Source organism: Macaca mulatta, chromosome 9 (assembly GCF_049350105.2).
Source record: "Macaca mulatta isolate MMU2019108-1 chromosome 9, T2T-MMU8v2.0, whole genome shotgun sequence".
Taxonomy (NCBI): Eukaryota; Metazoa; Chordata; class Mammalia; order Primates; family Cercopithecidae; genus Macaca; species Macaca mulatta.
In genome coordinates, this window is record NC_133414.1 from 104,170,384 (window position 1) to 104,195,650 (window position 25,267).

At 41.1% G+C, this 25,267-nt stretch overlaps 1 protein-coding gene and 1 long non-coding RNA gene across 17 annotated transcripts in view; both read right to left on the reverse strand.

Moving 5' to 3' along the window:
* CPEB3 (cytoplasmic polyadenylation element binding protein 3) overlaps positions 1-25,267 on the reverse strand; it is a 242,984-nt gene that overhangs the window by 150,285 nt on the left and 67,432 nt on the right. For 10 of the 16 annotated variants that reach the window (XM_015147694.3, XM_002805760.4, XM_077946785.1 and 7 more), the window contains one exon: positions 1,547-1,637. In XM_015147694.3, coding sequence (XP_015003180.2) covers positions 1,547-1,637 — 91 coding nt within the window. Of the gene's footprint in view, positions 1-1,477; positions 1,638-25,267 lie in introns of all 16 variants that reach the window. The other 6 variants (XM_015147688.3, XM_077946783.1, XM_077946782.1 and 3 more) reach the window with 1 other exon arrangement.
* LOC144331180 (uncharacterized) lies at positions 2,454-12,355 on the reverse strand. The gene is made up of 3 exons (XR_013398141.1): positions 11,882-12,355; positions 6,418-7,621; positions 2,454-3,085 (listed from the first exon to the last, which is right to left on the reverse strand). It is a non-coding gene; the product is annotated as an uncharacterized LOC144331180 (long non-coding RNA).

Sequence of the window (25,267 nt, forward strand, 5' to 3'; positions counted from 1 at the left end):
GTTGCAGTGAGCCGACATCACGCCATTGCACTCCAGCCTGGGCGACAAGAGCAAGACTTCATCTCAAAAAAACAAACAAAGACCAGTTACTCTGTACTTGAGTTTTGAGGTCCTCAAAATAGTGTTCCCCATGTTCAAGTGGGAGTAAAGGATATTAAAAGTAGGAGGAGGCTGGGCGCAGTGGCTCACACCTATAATCTCAGCACTTTGGGAGGCCGAGGCAGGTGGATCACCTGAGGTCAGGAGTTTGAGACCAGCCTGACCAACAGGGAGAAACTCCATCGCTACTAAAAATACAAAATTAGCTGGACATGCTGGCATATGCCTGTAATCCCAGCTACTCAGAAGGCTGAGGCAGGAGAATCTCTTGAACCCAGGAGGCAGAGGTTGCAGTGAGCTGAGAGCACACCACTGCACTCCAGCCTGGGCAACAAGAGCGAAGCTCTGTCTCAAAAAAAAAAAAAAAAAAGGAGGAGGAAAAGCAAGATAGTATAGAGGGAAGTGCTTCTGAACAGACTCATACAGAAGCCACAAGGTAGGTCCTCTAGCCTACCATCCTTCTCTTAAAGCTCAATCCACCTAAATGTTTATCTCTTTTGACCCAAAGACTCTCACTATGAATTTACCTTAAGGAAAAGCTATGTGCAAGAACTCATCCATGGCAGCATTACCTTTAATGGAGGAAAAATTAGAAACAACCTAAGAGTCTAAAGTCAAGGCCTAGCAGTAAATTACAAAGATCTGATAGAAGCAATTACAGTATTTTAAAATATCGTAAAGTCTCTAAAAAGTCCTATAACCCATAAAAAGAACTATCTGTAATTATGAATTAAACACCAACATCTATCCTGAATTTACATAGGCTCTAAAAACAGGAAGTCCTAATACTGCTAACTTTGAGACCTTCTGCCTTATATTTAATCCAAAACATTTATATGCTTTAAGATATTTTCTTGTGTTTTGGCCTCAGAGAATGCAAAGGGTCACTGGCTGCCCGTAAGCCTGTGTAGTGATACTTCCTATACCAGGAAGGTGATTATGCTTTAATAAAATAGAAGTCCTTCATATGCAGTTTTCTGAAGCAATCTTTGGAGATTGGCTTACTAACTCTCACAGTTCCTTGCAGTATATATATATGGACTTAAATGAATTATCTAAGTTCAGCTGAGGATTCCAAATACACAAAGCCCAGAAAACCTGGCTGCTGGTCTCATGCTATTAACTCATAATGTGACTGATCTCAGCTACCCAATTCATGCTCCTGCCAGACATGACTGATAATAACAATCCACCTTGATTATTATAGGTAGCTGAACCCAGGTTTAAAAGAAATCAACTTTAAATACATTCCACAATGCTTTACAGAAGCAAAACAAAAACAAGCAAACACAAAACAAACCAGAAAAATGAAAATTATTAAAAAGCTGATTTTTGCTTAAAACACCAAGCAAGAAATGGACATATGAATATTCCTAACCTGCAAAATGATTCCTCCACATTATATCAGCGAAACTCATTGGTGGGCCACTGGGAGGGTAGTGTTTACCTTTCAGAGGCTCATGATCAGTCCTTATCATATCCATTAAGGAGTTCTCCAACGAGTGCAAGTTAAAAGTATCATAGGGCCTACTCCGGTCCTAAAAATAAAAACAAAAACAAGACAATACATAAAATTACTTCATAAAATTAACACCATATCATTTGCTTCCTGCTGTGGAATGATGACATGAATGAAAGTTACAGAGAGCCCTAATAGCATACAGTCCTTCTTTTTATTTGTTTATTTATTTACTTTGTAGAGATGGGGTCTTGCTATGTTTCCCAGGCTGGTCTCGAATGTCTAGGCTCAAGCAATCCTCTTGCCTTGGCCTCCCAAAGTGCTGGGATTACAGACATGAGCTACTGCGCTGATCCTGCTCTCTTCATTAAGAATAATGACTTGCCACACCTGTAACCCCAGCATTTTGGGAGGCCAAGGTGGGCAGATCACTTGAGGTCAGGAGTTCGAGACCAGCCTGGCCAACCGGGTGGAACCTCGCCTCTACTAAAAATGCAAAAAGTAGCCAGGTGTGGTGGTGCGCACCTGTAATCCCAGCTACTTGGGGGGCTTGAGGCAGGAGAATCACTTGAACCTGGAAGGCAGAGGTTGCAGTGAGCCGAGATCATACCACTACACTTCAGCCTGGATGACAGAGAAAGACTCCATCTCAAAAAAAAAGGAATAATGATTTGGCAACATTAAGTTTAATATAAGTCTCCATAACTAATTAAATTGCATCATCTCCCCTAATATTCTATAACGTAATGTAGTTCAGAGTGACTTTCTTGCAAATGAACTAAAATAGTAAATTTAAAAGGAAGAGTCAAGTTAATTGGTTTTGCTTTCTACCCTCCACCCAATAACTTCATTGTCAAATGAACACAGATGTTTCCCCCCTAGAGGAAGACCGTAATTTTTTTTTTTTTTTTTTTAAGACAAGGTCTTGCTTTGTTGCCCAGGTTGAAGTACAGTGGTGCAATCATGGCTCACTTCAGCCCTGACCTCCTGAGCTCAAGTGATCCACCCACCTCAGGCTCCCTAGTAGCTAGGACACATGTCGCCATGCCCAGCTAAAATTTTTTTTTTTTTTTTAGAGATGGGGTTTCACTATGTTGCCCAGGCTGGTCTAGAATTCCTGATTGCAAATGATAAAGACCACAATAATTAAGAACTCAGATGGAATCATTTTCCTGAAAAACTAAAGGGCGACTATAATTTCAATGAAAATGTATTGGATATCTTTAACATTTCTGACCAGTAAGTTACATATATGGATACACTTTTTAAAAATAAAAATGTGGCTGGGCGCAGTGGCTCACACCTGTAATCCCAGCACTTTGGGAGGCCAAGGCAGGCAGATCACGAGGTCAAGAGATTGAGACCATCCTAGCCAACATGGTGAAACCCTGTCTCTACTAAAAATACAAAAATTAGCTAGGCGTGGTGGTACGTGGACATGCCTATAATCCCAGCTATTCAGGAAGCTGAGGCAGCAAATTGCTTGAACCCAGGAGGCGGAGGTTGCATTGAGCCAAGATCACGCCACTGCACTCCAGCCTGGCGACATAGCTAGATTCCATCTCAAAAAGTAAAACTAAAAAATAAAAATAAAAATGTGTTTAAAGTTGTATTCATGAAGATAATGGCAAAAAGAAAAAAAAAAATTTAATGTGTCCAAAGTACTAAAATTATCTTTTGAAAAGCACTCACATGAAGAAACTTTAACCCAAAGAAGTATTTTCAAGATGTTACATTCAAAAACATTTTGAAACTAGAAATCTAACACAAACTAAAGAAAAAAGTGTTATTTCACCACATTTCACTCACGCCTTCAAGAGACTATCACCTACAAACTCTTCTTAGTACTCTGAGCCTCAAGGGAAGCATAGCTCATGTTCTAAGTTAATACTAAAGAACAGATCAAGTTTGCTTTGGTTAAGAAAAGCAAGGCAAGCATACATCTCAACAACCAAACCAAGTCAACCTACAGTGATGAGAGATTATTTTCAGGGTCTTGAACAGTCTTTTCCAGCTTTGCATTTGATCATTTATCCTCTTCTATGGATAACACTCACCCATTACCTATCTCTCCCCTTGGATAGGAAAGAGACAAGGAATATTTTCTTTGGTTCTCTACTTTGGTCTCTATACAATCTAAAAAGGTCTTTTCTTTTAGATTTAAAGTCTTCCTGCAGATCATTTGTTTTGCTCCGGGTTCAAGTTATTAGTGGAAACTCTAAGGAGTAAAGCTGAATTTCCAGAAACGCAGGCTTATCTGTACCCATAAGAGTGTCTATCATATACTTTGTCCAAAGAAAAAGCCAGAGGTAAAGAAGCATACTGATGAGGAGGCAAAATGATAACCTATTTCTGGCACTAACAATCCCAAAATGAATTATCTAGGAGCCCTCTATCACATCCACACTTCTAACTAGAACTCTGAAGACATGAGAGTGTTTCAGAATAGACTGACATGGTAAGGGAACTATAAGAAAAGGCTATTTGAAGGCATTCAAGAATCTTTCCAGACAGGACAGTTTATTTTTTCATTTAATTACTGATAATCACTCAAGGTAGATAACAACATACCCATTTTACACATGAAGAAGGCAAGGTTCAGAGAAGATACAAGAGCCCTCAATGCCAAAACCTAAGGAGTATAAAAATCTGGCCAAAGAAATTAATTAAATCCATGGTTACTTCTATAGAAAAACTGCACTGTAACTAACTGCACATTCCTGCCAATGTAACAGTGAGTTCCTATCACAAATGGATATCAGACATTAGATGACTACCTGTCAGGAAAATTAAAAGAGGATTTTGGGAGGAGGGATTCATGTAACTAAACTGAAATGGTTCCCAAACCTGTCAGACTGTCAAAAATCACATGTAGAGCCGATTAAAACACAGATTCCTGGGCTCCAGCTCAAACCTACTTAATCGTAATTTAAAACAAAATAAATTCTATGACTGGCTAGAGCCACTAAACTGGATGATTCTTCAAGTTAAGCCTTTACACCCATGATTCTGTTCAGTAAAATTAGACAGTAAAGTGAGGGCAGGGACCAGTGTGAGCAGCAGGCAATAAACAAGCCTGGCCACCTTGTAGAGGGTCAGTTTTGCAGTCTTCTGATTTACTGTGTATTAGAGAAGCAGTTGGTGGCCTAGTTTTTAAAAGCACAAATTTTAAAATCAAAATCCAATTTTCAAATTTTGGCTCTCCCACTTACTGGCATGTCACTTTGAATATGTTTCTAAGCCTTGGTTATCTTCATCTATAAAATGGGATAATTTTTCGGGTGCGGTGGCTCATGCCTGTAATCCCAGCACTTCAGGAGGTCAGGGCAGGCGGATCATGAGGTCAGGAGATCGAGACCATCCTGCCTAACATGATGAAACCCCGTCTCTACTAAAAATTCAAAAAATCAGCCAGGCACGGTGGCATTTGCCTGTAGTCCCAGCTACTTGGGAGGCTGAGGCACAAGAATCGCTTCAACTGGGGAGGCGGAGGTTGCAGTGAGCCGAGCTCATGCCACTGCACTCAGCCTGGGCAAGAGGGCAAGACTCTGTCTCAAAAAAACAAAACAAAACGAAAAGTGTAGCCAGGTGTGGTGGCAGGTGCCTGTAATCCCAGCTACTCGGGAGGCTGAGGCAGGAGAATCACTCAAACCCAGGAGGTGGAGGTTGCAGTGAGCCTAGATCGCGCCACTGCACTCCAGCCTGGGCAACAAAGTGAGACCCCATCTCAAAAAAGAAAGGGGGAGGGATAATTCTCTCTTCACGGTTTCTTCAGTACTAAATAACAGAACATACAGGCATCTGCACCATGGTGGCTACCATAATATTAGGGAGAGCACAAAAAGATTTCTGTGATGCCATCTCAAGAGTACTGAAAAATGAATTTTTAAACCTAGCAGTTCACAGATACTAACCTAACAGGGTTCACTAATGCTCAACAGATGAAAACATATGACATGTGAAAGGCATGACAGAATTTACACAGGCTTAATTAAACTAACTTCAGGCCTCTGAGAGTTCTCATTAAAATTAATTCCATCCATGCCTCATCAACTTATATTTGCCGCATACCATTCATCCTTTTTGTTTTAGAAGTAGTAAACGTTGCTGAAATAAGTGATTAACCAGGAAGTCTGCAAGAAACAGAACAAAAAGGATAGAAAAAACAGAAAAATCTACAGTGGAATTCATCAACAGAAATTATGTATACAGAAAACTCAGCCACAATTTATCATTCAATGACAAAGGTTACAAGTGGTAACTAACCTGTTAGGTCTTTTTTCATAAGTTTTGTTTCCCAATATAGAGAAACAGGAAAACATCATTATTTGTTTTTAACAAGCAAACACACCAAGAAGTATTAGAACATCTATAAATAATGCAGCCCATTATTGACTTTCTTTGCAGATAATCAATGAAGATGTTGTCAGTTAGTTGTACACAAAACAGCTCACCTCCACTGCATTAGTCCTCTCCTTCTTCCCTCAGCTGGATTTAATATTAATAAATTTATCAAGCATTTAATATGTGCCTGTCACTGTTCTAAGTATGCTTATGCATTATCTCACAGCCCTATTAAGTAGGTAGCTTTTGTCCCATTTTATAAATTAAACAATTTTAAGTCGCTGGGTGCGGTGGCTCACGCCTGTAATCCCAGCACTTTGGGATTACTGAGTGGGTGGATTGCAACATCAGGAGTTCAAGACCAGCCTGGCCAACATAGTGAAACCCCATCTCTACTAAAAATACAAAAATTAGCCGGTGTGGTGTCATGTGTCTGTAGCCCCAGCTACTTGGGAGGCTGAGGCAGGAGAATCGCTTGAACCCAGAAGGCGGAGGCTGCAGTGAGCCAAGACCACGGCATTGCACTCCAGCCTGGGTAACAGAGTGAGACTCCATCTCAAATAAAATAAAATAAAAATTAAGTCTGGGAGAGAATAAATACCTGGCTCAAGGTTACAGGGATAGTGAGTGGCAGAGCCAGGGCTCAAATCCAGTCAAATCCAGACTGCTCTTAAGCATTCTCATTGTACTGCTTCCCTGACCTCCTCCTATTCCATCTAGCCTTAAATCCTTTTCACAAACACGCCCTTTAACTTAATCTGTCACAATCCAGAGACAGGTTTCTTTGACCCCACTCTGCAACACAAGCAACTTGACCCTCACTTGCCCCTGGTCAATGACCTTTGCTCAACTGACAACTAATTAATCTCAAGAAGTAGTTTGATCTACCTCTAGGCAATCCCAGGTTCGCCTCTTAATAGCCCTATCCCATTCACCTGCCCTTTTCTTGGAAGAGGAATCCAGAATCCCTTGCTATCCTTTCTAGCTTATACCCAGACATTTCCTCCGCTAGACATACAAAGTGGAAGGCTGAAAGGGTCAACAGCATCTGGGGATAAAAGCTCTGGAACCAAATGATAAAATTAACCATGTGCTAGGCATTGGACTAAATGGTTTAAAGTGCCATCTCCTTCCTCATCACAACCCTGCAGGGTAGGTATTATCTCCATTTCACTGAGGAAAACAACCGAGGCTCACAAAGGTTTATGTAATTGCTCAGTCACAGAGCTGATCAGAAATAAGGACATAAAACCAGGTCTGTGACTCTCAAGTCCATACCAGTAATGTTCTAATGCTTCTACACTAACTAGCTGCAGTGTGGCCCATGAACAATGGTTAGTTGGGAAGAAACGGACACAGTCAGGACCAAAAATCAAAAGGATGGTATATTTCTGAAAGAGCTAGGAAAAGATAAATGTGGTAATAGAAAACAGAAAAACTTTTTAGAGGAATTCCTAAAGAAGGGTTTTCTATTTATCACATGACTGCAACATATATATGGATAAAACATTCTAAAGTTAAATGCATGTAACGCATAAGAAAGAACTAACTGGCAGGGCGCGGTGGCTCACGCCTGTAATCCCAGCACTTTGGGAGGCCGAGGCGGGTGGATCACCTGAGGTCGGGAGTTCGAGACCAGCCTGACCAACATGGAAAAACCTTGTCTCTACTAAAAATCCAAAAGTAGCCAGGCATGGTGGTGCATGCCTGTAATCCCAGCTACTCAGGAGGCTGAGGCAGGAGAACCTCCTGAACCCAGGAGGCAGAGTTTGTGGTGAGCCAAGATCATGCCACTGTACTCCAGCCTGGGCAACAAAAGTGAAACTCCGTCTCAAAAAAAAAAAAAAAAAAAAAAAAGGCTGGGCACGGTGGCTCACACCTATAATCCCAGCACTTTGGGAGGCTGAGGCGGGTGGATCAAGAAGTCAGAGACCATCCTGGCTAACATGGTGAAACCCCGTCTATACTAAAAAATTAGCCAGGTGTGGTGGCACACGCCTGTAGTCCCAACTACTCGGGAGGCGGAGGCAGGAGAATCACTTGAACCCGGGAGGCAGAGGTTGCAGTGAACTGAGATCGCCCCATCATACTCCAGCCTAGGTGACAGAGACTCCATCTCAAAAAAAAAAAAAAAAAAAAAAGGAAGGACAAACTCACTAAACTAGCTACTTCTAAATTTCCATCCTACTGCTCTTATTTTCTACTCAGTATATGTTATTGGGAAATATCTCAGGTCCCTTCTACATTATAAACAGTTTAAGAGCAATGAATATGCCTTATCTATTTTTATTATTTTTATTTATTTATTTATTTATTTATTTATTTGAGCTGGAGTCTCACTCTGTTGCCCAAGTTGGAGTGCAATGGCACGATCTCAGCTCACCACAACCTCCGCCTCCTGGGTTCAAACAATTTTCCTGCCTCAGCCTCCCGAGTAGCTGGGATTACAGCCATGCGCCACCACGTCCAGCTAATTTTGTATTTTTAGTAGAGACGGGGTTTCTCCATGTTGGTCAGGCTGGTCTCAAACTCCCGACCTCAGGTGATCCACCCGCCTCAGCCTCCCAAAGTGCTGGGATTATAGGCGTGAGCTACCACACCCGGCAGTGCCTTATTTATTTTTAAATGGATATTCATTGCATAATATACGAGCCTATTTTTCTCCAAAAACACACACACACACACACACACACACACACACACACACACGCAGAATTCTTTTAAAAAGCCAACATCTCCAAACCTGCCTCCACTCACTCTCTTCATTCAGTGGTATATTTTAACCATCCCAAAAAAGACTATTATATTTGTAGCCCTCTGGAAAACCTAATTCTATATTCTCCTTCAGTCCCTCAATGGCAAGCAAATGCTCCTTATATCTAACCTAAAGTCCTTATGAAGTTGAAACTTTTCTCCCTTTTCTGTCCTTGGGGAAGAAAATTAATCAGCATCTACTGTGAATTTTAATATTCTTTAAAATTGTTGTTAAACAGTCTTCCATGCAATAAATTCTCAAGAACCGTCAAAAAACCCTGGTATAAGATTAGGGAATACAGGCCAGGCGCGGCGGCTCATGCTTGTAATCCCAGCACTTTGGGAGGCCGAGGCGGGCAGATCACCTGAGCTCGGGAGTTCGAGATCACCTGAGGTCGGAAGCCTGACCAACATGGAGAAACCCCGTCTCTACTAAAAAACACAAAATTAGCTGGGTGTGGTGGCGCATGCCTGTAATCCCAGCTACTCGGGAGGCTGAGGCAGGAGAATCACTTGAACCCAGGAGGCGGAGGTTGTAGTGAGCCAAGATCGCGCCCCCAGCCTGGGCGACAGGAGAGAAACTCTGTCTCAAAAAAAAAAAAAAAAAAGATTAAGGCGTACAGAGAAATTACAGATTTCCCGTCTTTTTCTTCCTGAGGATGACTAATTCCACTTACTTAAACCTTTTTATCAGATTGTGTTTTTACTTGCTGCCTAACCAGAAACCAAGCTAAGGTTCTGGAGAGGTTAAAAAAAAAACCAAGATAGTATCACCTGCTCTGAAGGATGCTCAAAAATTAGATAAGCATGACTCAACTTGAAGCACATTTTTGCCGAGTCTTTTCATGTTCTCCCCATTCCTAATGTTTCCTCACAGCTCTTCTGGTTTTAGCCAGGCAGGTCAGATAAGAGGCTTAGTATATCATACACCGAGAAACACGGCTCCCGGAATTACCTGACATGACCCTACATTTTGAGGCTGGATTCAGCAGGGTAAATGCTACAGCAGGTGACTGTATAAAAAATACAAATGCCTCCTGCTGCCATTGCTGACTGTGGTAAACAGTTCATAGTTAAGTACATATGCAATTTAAAAAGGAGTGATTTTTCCAGTCAATGGTGTCTGACTAAAAGAAAAAATCGAAAATAAAATAAAAAGGAGTGATTATACAGTTTAGCAATGTGCTAGGGAAAAGGCAGAAATGAGGCCGACCCAGGAAGGATACAGAAAGGGAAAGCAAGGCCGGGCGCGGTGGCTCACCCTGTAACCCCAGAACTTTGGAAGCCCGAGGCGGGTGGATCACGAGGTCAGGAGGTCGAGACCATCCTGGCTAACTCGGTGAAACCCCATCTCTACCAAAAACACAAAAAATTAGCCGGGCGTTGTGGTAGACACCTGCAGTCCCAGCTACTCGGGAGGCTGAGGCAGGAGAATGGCGTGAACCCAGGAGGCGGAGCTTGCAGTGAGCCGAGATCGTGCCAGTGCACTCCAGCCTGGGTGACAGAATGAGACTCCATCTCAAAAAAAAAAAAGAAAGAAAGAAAGAAAAAAGAAAGGGAAAGCAGTGACTATGATGGTCAGAAGAGAAGGCATCAAAAAACTACAAAAATTAGGCCAGATGCGGTGGCTCACACCTGTAATCCTAGCACTTTGGGAGGCCGAGGTGGGCGGATCACCTGAGGTCGGCAGTTCGAGAACAGCCTGGTCAACATGGTGAAACCCTGTCTCTACTAAAAATATAAAAAGTAGCCAGGCATAGTGGTACATCCCTGTAATCCCAGCTACCTGGGAGGCTGAGGCAGGAGAATCACTGGAACCCGGGAGGCAGACGCTGCAGTGAGTCAAGGTGCTGCTACCGCACTCCAGCCTGGGCAACAGAACAAGACACTGTCTCAAAAAAAAAAACTACAAAAATTAAAATTGCCCCTTTCCCCGCTTAGTGTGCATATGTGACTTTTGAAAGTGATTAGCTGATGTCACCCCAAATCATTGGGTTGTTAGCCAGCAGAATATTATCTCAAGCAGTTTACTGGGCATTGATTTGTTAGGTATAACAATAAAAAGGGAGCTTAACCTTTGCTATCAAAACCTATCTTAAAACTTGATGCAACATAAAGTACATACACCTCCTAATATTTTCTTTTTACTGATTATAAATGTCAAAATCCTTCTATGACACTGACCACTTCCAGGTATAGACTCTCCTTCCCCATCCCAGACTGATTCCAGGTAATTAGAATTAAGTATATTGTAATTACTTCTTTACATGCCTGTCACCCTCAATAAACTGTAAGTCTCATGGGAGCAGAAATGTGTCTTATTTCCCTGCATTCCCATTATCTAGCAGAGGGCCTGTCATATAACAGACATTCAGTAAATGCTCACCTCACATTTAAATTGTTCTTTTGATGAATCTATCTTGCAATATTTTTACTTTAAGAAAGAACCACTCACTTACTAGAATGGATGAACAAACAAACAAACAAACACATACACTGACAACTCCAGATGCTGACTAGGATGCAGAACAACCAGAACTCGCATAAATTCCTAGTAGGAATGCAAAATGGCACAGCCACTTTGGAAAAACAGTTTGGCTGTTTCTTATAAAGTTAAACATATACTTAAGCACACAACCTAGCAGTCCCACTCCCAAGTATTTACCCAAGATAAATAAAAACACATGTCCACACAAAAACCTGTGGGTCCATATACACTGATGTTTATAACAACTTTATAAAACAATGTTATTTATAATTTCCCCAAACTGGAAACTACCCAAATGCCTATCAACTGGTAAATGGATAAACAAATTTTGGCACATCCATGTAACACAACAACATTCAGCAGTAAAAATAAATGAAGTACTATAAATAAAGATACCTAGTATGCAACCACAAAAATTATAAATTATAAAATTAAAAATATAAAAAATTTTAAAAAATAAATGAAGTATTGATACATGCTACAACATGAACCTTAAAAACATTAAGTGAAAGACAATCACAAAAAATTACATATCATATGATTTCATTTATATGAAATGTCCAGAACAGACATATTATCTACAGAAATAGAAAGTAGATTGGTCATTGCCTAAGGCTGGAGAAATCAGGGCAAAATGCAGATTGACCGCTAGTGTGTTTGGTTTTTTTTCTTTTTGGGGTGATAAAAATGTTCCAGAATTAGATCGTAATGACTGACACACAATTTTGTCATTATACTAAAAACCACTACACTGTATATTTTAAAAGAGTGAACTTCATGATATGTGAATTATATCTCAATAAACCTATTATTTTTATTTTTTCTTATCTTGTTTAAATTTTTTATTTTTAAGTTTGTTTGTTTGTTTGTTTTGAGATGGGAGTCTAGTTCTGTCGCCCAGACTGGAGTGCAGTGGTGCCGATGAGTTGTTTTTTTAATCCCCTGGATTCCTGTCTTACAGTGATATACTGTGTTCTTCAGAGGCCCAGCTGATCCCATTTATGACCAGGGCACATTTTAAGAATGACATGCAACAGCATCTCCCTAGAAGCGTCACTGGGCTGTAAAAGATAGCTATAAGCCTGCCCTGCTGCTGTTCATTTCAATTGCTGTTTGACTTGGGTGGCTGGGTAAGGAGATATACAGCAGAATTCGCAGATTCACCAGAATCTGACAGGGGCCGCGACGTGAACGCTTCTGCTGTGGCCCCCTGTTATCCCCTTGATCCTTGAATTCAGAAACTAAGCAGCAGCTTTTATGCAAATCATCCTATAGCAATGAAAGCAATAAAACAACAGCTGTGTCAGTTTGGGCTAGCAGCTTTCTAGGGCTCCTCCTCCTCTCAGAAACCAACAGATGATGCCCTGCCCAGTGTACACACAGATTAAGAGCTACAGACTATAGCTCTTCATTGTCACTCCCTAGCCATCACTGGAAAGGTCACCAACGTACGTGTCCATATGTTTTAAAACAGGGAACCTGATAAGTACCAAAGAACTTCACTCCAAGTTTATGGTGTGGGACCAGAGAAATAGAAGCTCATTATCTATTTTTTAGTTTCCAAACCCCTCTCTTCTAGTGGAAGGAAAACAAACAAAAAACCCTTTGTATCTCAAGTTTATCACACAACTCTAATTCCAGATAAAAAGTGACTTAAAATGAGACAAATAATAAAATTGGATTAAATAACCAAAACAAACATAATAGAATATTGTATTCAAAAGCCAAAACTATCTTAACTACTTTTTTTTTTTTTGAGACAGAGTCTCGATCTGTTGCCCAGGCTGGAGTCAAGTGGTGCAATAACGACTCACTGCAATCTCTGTCTCCCAGGTTCAAGCAATTCTCTGCCTCAGCCTCCCGAGTAGCTGGGATTACAGGCACCTGACACCACGTCCAGCTAATTTTTGTATTTTTAGTAGAGACAGGGTTTCACCATCTTGGCCAAGCTGGTCTTGAACTCCTGACCTCATGATCCACCCACCTCGGCCTCCCAAAGTGCTGGCATCACAGGCGCAGCTGTCTTAACCACTTTTAAAGCTTTATCATTTTTTAATTTGAACAGGCTTACGCCCAAACTGCTTTCATGCTAAACCTATCCCTGACAAAGTAATGCTGGTTTATTTTTCAAAAACTGCCAATCTGCCTCTGGGGAGAGGAAAATGGATGTGCATACTGTTTTCCATAACAAGCCTTGTAGAACTGATTAAGTCACAGTTACCATATAATAGATAATTAATATGTGCCAGACCCTGTGCTGATGAGTATCTCATTAGATTCTCATTTAATTTTTATAACTGTCCTATGAAGTAGATATTACAATATCTTTTTTACAGATGAGGAAACTAAATATTAAATTCAGTTTTTTGTTTCCTTTTTTTTTTTTTTTTTTTTTGAGACAGAGTCTTACTCTGTCACCCAGGCTGGAGTGCAGTGGTGCGATCTTGGCTTACTGCAACCTCTGCCTCCCAGGTTCAAGCAATTCTCCTGCCTCAGCCTCCTGAGTAGCTGGGATTACGGGTGCACGCCATGATGCCTAGATAATTTTTGTATTTTTAGTAGAGATGGGATTTCACCACATTGGCCAGTCTGGTCTCGAACTCCTGACATCCTGACATCAAGTGGTCTGCCCACCTCAGCCTCCCAAAGTGCTAGGATTACAGGTGTGAGCCACTGCGCCCAGCCTAAAATCAGTTAAAACAAATCAAATATCCTTGAAGAAGGCTAACTACACACAAATTATTTGTTATGTAAGCATTCCAGGGAGAAAAGAACCTAAGTCTTTAACCTAATCTTCCATTTAAATGTTACCCCATTTAAGAGATGAACATGTTAATAAAGCAACTAAAATGCAAAGCATCCAAATTTATTAAAGTATTTGGTATTTAGAAGACTAAAATTTTTTACTTTAAAATAAAGCCTGTATTATTCTAATAATGATACTTTAGGGTACTTTAAATGTCATAAAGTAAAATGCAGTAAATTCTTTTTTTTTTTTTTTGAGACAGAGTTTCACTCTTGTTGTCCAAGCTGGAGTGCAATGGTGCGATCTCGGCTCACCGTAACCTCCACCTCCACCTTCTCCTGCCTCAGCCTCCCAAGTAGCTGGGATTACAGGCACACACCACCATGCTCAGCTAATTTTTTGTATTTTTAGTAGAAACAGGATTTCGGCATGTTGGTCAGGCTGGTCTCGAACTCCCAACCTCAGGTGATCCACCCTCCTCAGCCTCCCAAAGTGCTGGGATTATAGGCATGAGCCACCGCACCTGGCCTCAGAAAGCCTTAATATATTCTGGTAATAGTTGGGTCCAGAAAAAGTAATCTATATGTACTCTTTTTCCCTTTTTTTTGAGACAGGGTCTCACTTTGTCACTCAGGCTGGAGTATATCTGTAGCCTCCACCTCCTGGGTTCAAGCGATCCTCCCACCTCATCCTCTCAAATACTAGGACTTAAGGCACATGCCACCGCACCTGGCTATTTTTTTTTTTTTTTAATTCTTAAACCTGTATTTATGTTTATATATTTATGTTCATATCTTACTTTTTAGGCAACAAATGTTTCTATGAAACTTGGGGAATATAATTAATTTTTGTATATTGAGTCCATTTAATAACCTTCAGATAGCTATACTTAAAGATCATATTGTAATTACTTTTCTAATCAAATTATTCAAGTTTTTCACTTAAGTAAACTGTTTCCCCAAAATTGGGAAACAAACTGAAGTAAAACAGATTTTTTGAATCCTTTAATAGGTCTGGGAGAGGGACTTAAAATTATAGACTGAAAAAATGCTTTGGAATTATTGATGCTTTTGCTTTCCTTCATTATTGTGGAATTCAGCTTAATGAATAAGAAACAATATGAGAGGGTACATTTCTTTTTTCCTTTTTTTTTTCTTTTGGAGACAGGGTCTCACTCTGTCTCAACTCCAGTGGGCACGATCTTGGCTAATAGTCTGGACCTTCCAGGTTCAAGTGATCCTCCCACCTCAGCCTCCTGAGTAGCTGGGACCACAGGCACATGTCACCATGCCCTGCTAATTTCTGTATTTTTTGTAGAGACAGGGTTTTGCCCCTGTGTTGCTCAGGCTGGTCTAAAACTCCTGGGCTCAAGCAAGCTGCCCCCATCGGCCTCCCAAAGTGCTGGAATTACAGGCATGCACCACCATGCCCAGCCCATTTCTCTTTCATGTACATACACACACCACATACTAGGCTGAGTAGAAAAATAAGATAATGGTAAGACAATAGGAGAAATAAGAATTGCTAATTAGGAATAATTCTTAACCTAGAAACAGAAAGACAAAATGGTTTTAAGGCTCTGAATTGCCTGCGCTTGAATTTTGACTCAGATACTTTGTATGTGATATCTTCGTGCCTCGGTTTTCTCATTTGTAAATGGGATAATAATAGTATTTATTTCTATAGGCTTTAGTGAGGAAGAAATGAGATAAAACATGTTAATCTATGTTTAATCACAGTGCGGCCAGGCATGGTGGCTCATGCCTGTAATACCAGCACTTTGGGAGACCGAGGCTGGTAGCACACGAGGTCAAGAGATCGAGACCACTCTGGCCAACATGGTGAAACTCTGTCTCTACTAAAAATACAAACATTAGCTGGGTGTGGTGGCGTGCATCTGTAGTCCCAGCTACTCACAAGGCTGAGGCAGGAGAATTGCTTGAACCCGGGAGGCAGAGGATGCAGTGAGCTGAGATCGCACCACTACACTCCAGCCTGGGCAATACAGCAAGACTCTGTCTCAAAACAAACAACAACAACAAAAAAATGTTAAGTACTTAAAACAGTACTAGGCACATAGCCAATATTGGTCATTAATGTTCTGCTATTATTTACTTCCAAAAATTTTTGATAGTCCTATTGTTGGCTTAACAAGAGGAGAAAGGACCTGGGATATGTTGAAGTGGGATAGGGTATCCTAAGCAAGATATGTGGGAAAATGCTTTATGAGCTGTGTAAGTATTCTATAAACAAAGAGTAATAGGAAGAAATTAGATTATTTTGTAACCTGAGTATGCTACAGAGTGAATATTTGCTTGTCTAGCTCAACAAATAATGGTAATATTTCCCTACAAATCCCCGAAGTTGAATACCAGGGTAAAGATTTAAGGCTACACATTTTAAAAGTCTTTAAAATAAAGTCAGACTCCTTTGTGGTAGAATGCTGTTTTGAACTTCTGTATATTCATACACAAATTAACCAGATGCTGTCCTGGAGAAAGGGTTTACCAAGCTACATCCTTAATGTTAATAGTTTTCAAGAATCTGGTAAGTATTTATGCAGAAAAAACTTGCTATTTACAAACAAATCTTAGCTATTTGCAGCCCTATAGCCTATGTGTCCTTTGAGGAATCTCTTCTTGGGTCTTTCCAAATTTTAAGGAAGTTGGGCAATGTGTCTGGCCTCCCTTTTCTGAAAGCCCTTTTTTTTTTTTTTAAGGCAGAGTCTCACTCTTTTGCCCAGGCTGGAGTGCAGTCGGGGGATCTCAGCTTACTGCAACCTCCACCTCCCAGGTACAAGCCATTCTCATGCCTCAGCCTCCCAAGTAGCTGAGATCACAGGTGCACACCATCATGCCTGGCTAATTTTTTGTATTTTCAGTAGAGACAGGGTTTCACCATGTTGGCCAGGCTGGTCTCGAACTCCTGACCCCAAATGATTCACCCGTCTCAGCCTTCTAAAGTGCTGAGATACAGGGCAGGAGCCACTGCCGGCCTGAGCTTTTTTTGACTCCTGCTTTGTTTGTCCTCCCATAATTCCTAGCATATGGCTCTGTCATTGCATTTACCTCATTACATAATAATCATCTATTAACTAGATCACTAGCTTCTTGTAGTCAGAGACTATGCCACACTTAATCTTTTTATCTTCAATTCTTGGCATAGTAAAGTTCCCAATAAACATGTGGAATAAGTGAAGAGTGAAACAGCCGTGAGCATACTTGGAAAAATTTTGTTAGCACTAACGTTTGACAGTAATAAAGCTATTATTTAAAAAAAAAATTCTGTGATGTAGACATTTTGGAAATTCTGACTGAACCGTCTTAATTTACTGCATTTTAGGCCAGGCACAATGGCTCACGCCTATAATCCCAGCATTTTGGGAGGCGGATGCAGGTGGATCACCTGAGGTCAGGAATTTGAGACCAGCCTGTTCAACATGGTGAAACTCCATCTCTACTAAAAATACAAAAATTAGCTGGTTGTGGTGGCACACGCCTGTAATCCCACCTACTTGGGAGGCTGAGGCACAAGAATCTCTTGAACCCAGGAGGCAGAGGTTGCAATGAGACAAAATCGTGCCATTGCACTCCAGCCTGGGCAACAAGAGCGAGAAACTCTGTCTCAAAAAACAAAAAAACAAACAAAAAAGACTTTTTAGAGGCAGAAACAATAAGCAAGAAGACTGGTAGTATGATTATCTTCCTTCAATGACACTATCAGGTATATACAATATTCCAAATGCAAAGACTCAAAAGTGGAATTTCAGTGGCTCATCCGTTTGTAATCCCAGCACTTTGGGAGGCTGAGGCAGGCGGATCACGAGGTCAGGAGTTTGAAACCAGTCTGGCCAACACAGTGAAACCCCATCTCAACTAAAAATACAAAAATTAGCTGGGCGTGATAGCAGGAGCCTGTAATCTAGCTACTCAGGAGGCTGAGGCAGAAGAATCACTTGAACCCAGGAGGCTGGGGTTGCAGTGAGTCGAGCTGAGATCTTGCCACTGCATTCCAGCCTGGGCGACAGAGCTAGACTCCGTCTCAAAGAAAAAAAAAAAGAAAGTGGAAGTTCAAGGAACAATTTCAGGAGGGAAAAAGGAGAGAGAAGCCAAGAAGAAATGAAAAGGAAAAAGCAGACAGAACTCACTATTTATATAATTATATACCCCAAATAATCAGTCTTTCATTGGGATAACCTGTAGTAGCCAGAATTATAACACTCTGCTGCTCTGCAGTTAGATAAAAATAAAAAGATGTAAATCACAGCACATTGTTAAGCACTCAAATTTCAATAGAATTGAATAAGTTATTTAATCTCCTCATTTGAGAAATATGGATAGCCATAATGCCTACCTTACCTGGATGCTATAAAGATACAAATGAAGGTGGTCATAAACTATGGTATGGAAGCAGAAGGGACCTCAATTCTGTCTTCATGAAGAAGTAATAATGAACCAAAGTAAAATCAGGCATGATTTACAGGCAGCAAACTATGAAATTGTGAAAAAGGAAAGTGGCAAATATATTGCATTCAACTAAGTGGAACTGAATGTATATAAAAAAGTAATAGCAATAGCAAAAAAAATTTCAATTATTTTGAAATAATGCAGGATAGGAAAGTTGCTGGAAACCAAAAGAAAGGAAGAAAAATATTAAACATACATGCACATATATACACTTTAAGGGTAATACATAAACTACTGAACAATCTGTAGTCTCTTGGAAAAACTGAGGGTGTAATTCAATTCCAATGAATATATGATGACCTTAAAAACTACTCTTCGGCCGGGCGCGGTGGCTCAAGCCTGTAATCCCAGCACTTTGGGAAGCCGAGACGGGCGGATCACGAGGTCAGGAGATCGAGACCATCCTGGCAAACACGGTGAAACCCCGTCTCTACTAAAAAACACAAAAAAACTAGCCGGGCGAGGTGGCGGGCGCCTGTAGTCCCAGCTACTCGGGAGGCTGAGGCAGGAGAATGGTGTAAACCCAGGAGGCGGAGCTTGCAGTGAGCTGAGATCTGGCCACTGCACTCCAGCCTGGGCGACAGAGCAAGACTCCGTCTCAAAAAAAAAAAAACAAACAAAAACAAAAAACCTACTCTTCATTTGAATAATGTTATAATTTTGTTGATAACATCTATACTATATAAAAACAATTTCATTTAAAGCTATAAATATGGCCAGGCATGGTGGCTCAGGCCTGTAATCCCAACACTTTGGGAGGCCAAGGAGGGCGATCACTTGAGGTCAGCAGATCGAGACCAGACTGGACAACATGATGAAACCCAGTCTGTATAAAAATACAAAAATAAGCCAGGCATGGTGGCACGTGCCTGTAATCCCACTACTTAGGAGGCTGAGGCAGGAGAATCGCTTGAGCCTGGTACATATACAAATACAGGCAGAGGTTGCAGTGAGCTGAGATCATGTCACTGCACTCCAGCCTGGGCAACAGAGTGAGACTCTATCTCAAAAAATAAATCAACAAATAAAAGCTATAAACATGAAAGCTCAAAGAAAATGCCATGAAATATCTTATAATAAGTGAGAATATATGTAAAATGCTTTTGTCAGCTGTAAAGAAAGCACCACATAAAATAAAAACAGGGGTAGTACAATATAAGCATTCAGTCACTTTTAGACAATTTTTGTTTAGAAAATTTGATGAAAGAGAATACCTATAGGAAGTGAAGGCTTAGTCTGCTAATTTATCAAGTATCCAAGAAAACTCTTACATTCTCTTTTAAATTATATATTACATCTCTGTATATGTGTATTAATAATGGCATGCTAATGGAAGATCACAGATTTATGCATGAAAGTGAGAAATGAAACAGAAACCACACAGAAACAGAAACTATGACTCAGTACAGATAAACTGTGCCAAATCATGACACGGAACACAAACTATCTAAGCTCAAATTGTTTTAAACAACAGCTCATTCAAACATATATGCTTTTTTTGGTTTTTTTTTGTTTTTTTTAGACAGACTCTTGCTCTGTTGCCCAGGATGGAGTGTAGTGGCGTGATCTTGGCTCACTGCAACCTCCGTCTCCTAGGTTCAAGCAATTCTCCTGCCTCAGCCTCCCAAGTAGCTGGGATTACAGGAGCCCACCACCAAACCAGGTTAATTTTTTTGTGTGTATTTTTAGTAGAGACCAGGTTTCACTATGTTGGCCAGGCTGGTTTCGAACTCCTGACCTCAAGTGATCCACCCGCCTCAGCCTCCCAAAGTGCTAGGATTACGGGCATGAGCCACCACACCCAGCTCAAACACTTATGTTCTAAGAAAATATATATTTTTCTTTTTTTGAGATGGAGTTTCACTTTGTTGCCCAGGCTGGAGTGCAGTGGCACCATCTCAACTCACTGCAACCTCCACCTCAAGGGTTCAAGCAATTCTCCTGCCTCAGCCTTCCAAGAAGCTAGAATTACAGGCGCCTGCCATCATGCTGGGTTTTTTATTTTTATTTTTTGTATTTTTAGTAGAGACGGGGTTTCACTATGTTGGCTAGGCTGGTTTTGAATTCCTGACCTCAAGTGATGTGCCCGCTTTGGCCTCCCAAAGTGCTAGGATTACAGGCAAGAGCTACCATGCCCAGCTCCAACATATACGTTTTAAGACAATATATCTTTTTTTTTTTTTCTTGAGACGGAGTTTCAAGTGCAAGCTCGGCTCACTGCAACCTCCACTTCCCGGGTTCAAGCAATTCTCCTGCCTCTGCCTCCCAAGCAGCTGGGATTACAGGCACACACCACCGCCCAGCTAATTTTTGTGTTTTTAGTAGAGACGGGGTTTCACCATGTTGGCCAGGCTGGTTTTGAATTCCTGACCTCAGGTGATCCACTCACCTCGGTCTCCCAAAGTGCTGGCATTACAGGTGTGAGCCACCTTGTCCAGCCTAAAACAATGTATCTTCATTGTCCAATATAGTAGACACTATGGCTATTGAGCACATGCGGCTACTGAGCACTTGAAATGTTGCTAGAATAAATTGAGATGTGTTGTATTTGTAAAGTAGCCATTGGATTTCAAAGACTTAGTACAAAAAAAAGTAAAACATCTCATTAATAATTTTTATATTGATCATGTGTTAAAATAACATTTCGTATATAGAGGTTAAATAAAATATATTATTAAAATTCATTTCAGCCAAGCATGGTGGTTCACACCTATAATCCCAGCACTTTGGGAGGCCCAGGTGAGAGGATCAGTTAAAGCCAGAAGGTCAAGACCAGCCTGGACAACATAGCAAGACCCCATCTCTAGAAAAAATAAATAAAATTTAAAAAATAAAATTAATTTCACCTGTTTCTTTTTACTTTTCAAATGTGCTACTAGAAAATTTAAAATGATCTATGCAGCTTGTAGTCTATTTCTTTAGACAGCACTGCTACAGACAGATTTCATGGTAACTCTGCTTAAATTCCTGCATTCCAAAGTTAAGACTAGTGACTATTTCAGCAACTAGGCCAGTTTATACATTTTACCAATCCCCATCCAAATCTTGTTTAACTTCTGCCCTAAAACCACATTATGAGTAACCCCAGTCCCCAAAACCTTATCAAGTACCCTAACTTCTCCCATCCTAAGACACTCCTTCTTCTAAGATACTCCTGAGGCTCTGTCAAGGTAGTGCTTGCTCAGCAAGTTTAGGAAACTCAGTTTTACATAATTAACAGATTTCCCTAGTGGGGTTTACGTGGGGCTTTAACAAAAGTCAATGAATATGAATTGTAAGTGAAATAAGTTGTGTTGGAGATTCATTAAGTTTAACAAACACAAACAAAGAAGATTGGTTTGAAAAGGGTAATTTATAAATAAGTTGTTCTAATGATTTAAATTACCGAAATTAAAATCCATACTTGCAGCAATCTACCTTATTTTGGTTCCCGGAATGGTAGAGTAGGAGAACATAAGATTAATGTAGAAACAACAGGCATAATATATCAACTTCATTGAAGCTTAATCTTAAGAACAGGCTATAAACATGTCCTAAATTTTCAGACTTTGTAGAACCTTACTGTTTTTATGATTTGACACCTAACTCCTGACTGGGTATTTAAAGCAGATTTTTTAAGTGAAACACAAAACAAACATGGCCATCTCTACTACTTTTTCCAACAGTCTCAGGACTCAGTAGACTACTATGTTAAAGCCCAACAACTAGGGTAAATCTCCTAGTCTAGAGCTAATTATAATATGGCAAATTAGTTGAAGTCCACCAAATCTCCCCAGTACACAGTGAATTATATACTCTGCCATTTTGACTGCAATTCAGGGTCACATTTACAATCTAGAATTACAGAAATATAGGTCATACTTCTAAAAAGCCAAATTTATCCCCAAAATCACCAAACAGAAAACCATACATATGACTCAACTTTCAACTTTTTACCATTGCACACATATTAATCTCAAGCAACACACAACCATTTTCATTTTCCACCAAATAGTCACCCATCCCACCTGCTATGGTCTGAATGTCCCCCCAAATTCATGTCTTCAACTTAATCTCTATTGTGGTGATATTAAGAGGTGGTGGGCCTTTTGGGAAATGATTAAGTTATGAGGGCTCCATCCTCATGCATGGATTAGCGCCTTATAAAAGGGTTAGAAGGAACCAGCTTAGCTCCTTTTTGACCTTCTGTCCCTCTGTCGTGTGAAGACTCAGCATGCTCTCTGGAGAATGCACCAACAAGGCACCATCTTGGAAGCAGGAAGGAGCCCTCATCAGACACCAAACCCACTGGCAACTTTGATCTTGGACTTCCCAGCCTCCAGAACCGTGAGGAAATAAATTTCTGTTCTTTGTAATTACCCAAATTGTGGTATTTTTGTTATAGCAACACAAATGGACTAAGATACTGCTCAATTTTTTTTTTTTTTTTAACATGAAGTCTCACTCTGTCCCCAAGGTTGGAATGTAGTGGCGTGATCCCAACTCACTGTAACCGCCGCCTCCCAGGTTCAAGCAATTCTCCTGCCTCAGTCCTCCAAGTAGCTGGGATTACAGGCATGCGCCACAATACCCGGCTAATTTTTTTTCTATTTTTACTGGAGATGAGGTTTCACCATATTGGCCAGGCTGGTCTCAAACTCCTGACCTCACGTGATCCGCCCGCCTTGGCCTCTCAAAGTACTGGGATTACATGTGTGAGCCACTATGCCTGGCTCGAATTTATTTTAACAATTTTTTTTCAACTTTCCCAGCATTCCCAACATCAGTAAAAGTTTTTTATTATTTATTATTATTATTTTTGTTTAGACAAAGTCTCGCTCTGTCACCCAGCTGGAGTGCAGTGGTGCAATCTTCGCTCACTGCAACCTCTGCTTCCTGGGTTCAAGTGATTCTCATGCCTCAGCCTCCCGAGGAGCTGGAATTACAGGCATATGCCACCACATCTGGCTAATTTTTGTATTTTTAGTGGAGGCAGGGTTTCGCCATGTTGGCCAGGCTAGTCTCAAACTTCTGACCTCAAGTGATCCACCCACCTTGGCCACTCAAAGTGCTGGCTAGCATCACGAACGTGAGCCACAGTGCTGAGCCAAGATTTTCTTTTCTTTTTTTTTTTTTGAGATGGAGTCTCATCTGTTGCCCAGGCTAGAGTGCAGTAGTGCAATCTCAGCTCACTGCAATTTCCAGGGTTCAATCGATTCTCCTGCCTCTGCCTCCCAAGTAACTGGGATTACAGGCACCTGCCACTACACCCAGCTAATTTTTTTTTTTTTTTTTTTGAGATGGAGTCTTGCTCTGTCTCCCAGGCTGGAGTGCAGTGGTGTGATCTTGGCTCACTGCAAGCTCCACCTCCCAGGTTCACGCCATTCTCCTGCCTCAGCCTCCTGAGTAGCTGGGACTACAGGTGCCCGCCACCACGCCCAGCTAATTTTTTTGTATTTTTATAGTAGAGACGGGGTTTCACCGTGCTAGCCAGGATGGTCTTGATCTCCTGACCTCGTGATTCGCCCACCTTGGCCTCCCAAAGTGCTGGGATTACAAGCTTGAGCCACCGCACCTGGCCATTTTTTGTATTTTTAGTAGAGACGGGGTTTCACCATGTGGGCCAGGCTGGTCTCGAATTCCTGACCTCCTGATTCACCCACCTCGGCCTCCCAAAGTGCTGGCATTACAGACATGAGTCACTGCGCCCGGCTTTTTTTTTTTTTTTTTTTTTGGAGACAGAGCCTCACTCTGTCACCAGGCTGCAGTGCAGTGGCACGATCTCGACTTCTGCAACCTCCACCTCCCGGGTTCAAGCGATTCTCCTGCCTCTGCCTCCTGAGTAGCTGGATTACAGGTGCCCACCACTACGCCCAGCTAATTATCTGTATTTTCAGTAGAGATAGGGTTTCACCATGTTGGCGAGGCTGGTCTTGAACTCCTGACCTTGTGATCTGCCCACCTCGGCCTCCCAAAGTGCTAGAATTACAGGCATGAGCCACGACACCTGGCCTTGTTTTTTTTTTTTTTTTTTTTTTTTGAGAACGAGTCTCACTCTGTCACCAGGCTGCAGTACAGTGGCACAATCTCGGTTCACTACAACCTCCACCTCCCAGGTTCAAGCAATTCTCCTGCCTCAGCCTCCCAAGTAGCTGGGACTATAGGCGTGCACCACCACACGCAGCTAATTTTTGTATTTTTAGCAGAGACGGGGTTTCACCATGTTGGCCAGGATGGTCTCCATCTCCTGACATCATGATCTGCCCGCCTCAGCCTCCCAAAGTGTTGGGATTACAGGCGTGAGCCACCGCACCCAGCTGATTTTTTTTTTTAATAAATGAAGATATCAGACACTCTCCAAATCCTATGAAACCTGAACTAGAACATCAGAATAAAAATCATTTAAAAAAATATATTTTGGTGGCTGGGTGCGGTGGCTCACGCCTGTAATCCCAGCACTTTGGGAGGCTGAAGAGCATGGATCACAAAGTCAAGAGACAAGATCATCCTGGCCAACATGGTGAAACCCTCTCTCTACTAAAAACACAAAAAATTAGCTGGGCGTGGTGGCACATGCCTGTAGTCCGAGCTACTCAGGAGGCTGAGGCAAGAGAATCACTTGAACCTGGGAGGCGGAGGTTGCAGTAAGCCAAGATCGTGCCACTGCACTCCAGCCTGGTGACACAGCAAGACTCTGTCTCAAAAAAAAAAAAAAAAAAAAAAAAAAAAATATATATATATATATACACACACACACACACACACACAAGTATATGCACAGAATAAAAATCCCAACTTGAGAGTCATGCACTAATGACATAAACCACTATGTTGGCATCTAAATATTAACATATTTAATTGATTAATCAATATGATGATTCACAATAAATTCTGCAACTTTGACTCCCAGAATGCTTCTCAAGTCTCTACCA